Source organism: Tupaia chinensis, unplaced genomic scaffold (assembly GCF_000334495.1).
Source record: "Tupaia chinensis unplaced genomic scaffold, TupChi_1.0 Scaffold000555_1, whole genome shotgun sequence".
Classification (NCBI taxonomy): domain Eukaryota; kingdom Metazoa; phylum Chordata; class Mammalia; order Scandentia; family Tupaiidae; genus Tupaia; species Tupaia belangeri.
Genome location: NW_006160067.1, coordinates 2025466 through 2027566, shown reverse-complemented (window position 1 = coordinate 2027566; position 2101 = coordinate 2025466). Strand labels below are relative to the sequence as shown.

At 46.2% G+C, this 2101-nt stretch overlaps 1 protein-coding gene across 1 annotated transcript in view; it reads right to left on the bottom strand.

The window, feature by feature from the left end:
• The window catches only part of LGR4 (leucine rich repeat containing G protein-coupled receptor 4), a gene marked incomplete at its 5' end in the record, with an annotated part of 35728 nt that extends 35007 nt beyond the window's left edge, over positions 1-721 (bottom strand). Inside the window, 1 exon segment of the mRNA XM_014591298.2 lies at positions 544-721. Coding sequence (XP_014446784.1) covers positions 544-721 — 178 coding nt within the window.
• Positions 722-2101: the final 1380 nt, after the last annotated feature.

Genomic DNA, 2101 nt, shown 5'->3' with positions numbered 1-2101 from the left:
CAGGTAATGGCAGCAGTGGGAGCAGTGGGGGAGATCGATCCTGCTTCCCAGTCTGCCACTCTCGGGGCTCCTGAGCACAGCCAGGAATTCTTTCCTGACCCCTCACGGGCTGTGTCAGTCAGAGGCACCTCAATTCCCTTTACCTCTAAGCTGATTTTAACACGTGGAGCTCTTGTAAGCGTTTCTCCCTTTAGGGTCAGCTAATTAAAAGTTTCTATAGCTATAAAAAATAAGGAAAGACAAAACCTGCCCAGTAAAGCTTAAATATGGTTTTGATTCAATGGATTAATTACACACAAAACTTAACATTCAACTATAACACGCTGCAGGTCACAATACCAATTACTCTGAGTTTTAACTTTTGTTATCTAGACTCAGGGTTGCCTAAATCAGCCTCCAGCCGCCCACACTATCCACTGGCCACTCCTTAAATCTTTTAATCCTGAACTGAAAGAAACGGTGCTTAACCTAGTTCTAAGCATGTTGACTATGCAGAAAGAAAATACACAGCCAGCTGTGAAACTCTAAAATTGCATTACTTACAGAACTTTGAGTTCTTTCAACCCAGACAAGGCCTTTGGGTGGATAAAAGAAAGGTCGTTGCCAGCCAATTGTAGTTCTTGTAGGAAAGGAAAGTTCTTAAATGCATATTCTGGTAATTGAGTAATGTTGTTCATGCTGATATCTAGCGCTTGGGTGAAGGCGCTGACCCCCTCCGGCATGGCCATCAGCCCCGCCAATTGTCTAGAAGAAAAAAGTAGCAAAAGAAAAAAAATAGTAATTCAGACTTAAAATTCAGAATTTACAATAACCTAATCTGTGATTAAAGCCCGATGTTAAATATTTTTCAAGTCTTTCTGACATTAAACACGGACTTAAACCTTGCCGAAACGATCCCAAGATTCTCCCAATGAGATAAATGTCTCTGGGATTTTTTTTTTTAAACCTGCAATATAATAATTTAAGCAGGCACAGTTTTATTCTGGTGAGGTCAAGCAAGCCAAAGCACATTAAACCAAATTAAGTTTGCTATTCATGGTCAGTCCCTGCAGCTTGCAGTGTTTTCCAAGGGCCTCGTAAATACAGACTGCTGGTCAGCAAGTGTTTATACAGATGAGCGCGAACCGGCCTGCTAGGAAGAGGCCAGGCAGCCTGTCAGCTCTGCTACGCAGCGCAGCACGGCCCAGGCAGAAGACTCCTCTGGAGCAGGACTTTGCAAACAATGGCTTAAATAGTTTTTAAAGTAAAAGTTTTCTTGAGATGTTTGGAAGTGACAGTTTGAAGTGGAAGTGAGAATGGAACAGGATGAGAATTGTGTGGGTCCTCTTGCAAGGAACCTGGGCACACCGTCCACACGGGGCCCTGCTTTTCTTCACCGGGCACAGGGAAATGGAAGGAAGGCTGCCAATGTCCGAAGGACAGCGGCTCACTGCGTAAACAGGTGAAGCCAAGGGAAGTTTTCCAGTCTGTACTCCACAGAAACTAGGTCAGCAGGTGGCATAGAGGTCACAGGCCCCACATGGCTGATCCTGCAGTGCGAGGTCCAGACCTGCTGGCTTGAAAAATCCTGCCGGCTTGAAAAATCCTGCCGGGTGTGTGCGTGTGTATGCACCCAAAATCCCAAGAGGAGAATGAGGGGAAGGGAACGCAGCGTGACCATTCCCCTGAGGGTGATCTCTCTCTCTCTCTCTCTCTCTCTCTCTGGCAAGCACATGCACCCTGTAGCAAAAACTTAAAAAAAAAAAAAGATAGCTGTGTGTTCATACGATCAAACACAGGGTTCTCCCAGGTTCTGTCGGGGGCACTCTCCTAAACAGCTAGATTTTGTAACTCCATTTATGTGTGTGTTATTCATTTATGATAGAGTGCGTGCGTGCAAGAGACAAAGAGAGACAGGCACGCACCCTCCACAGGCTCGGTCATGCCCTGATCCTCAAGTCCTCCGGCCCACCAGGACTCCGGCCACGTACAGCTGGTGTGTTTTCAGGCCAGGTGAGCCGGGGACTCAAACTGCTATTGGCATTGGGCTTCCATTTCCAGCCTGGCATGCCATGTAGGCGGACCATCTTTTTTTTTTTTTTTTTTATGCGTTTTCCCCCCC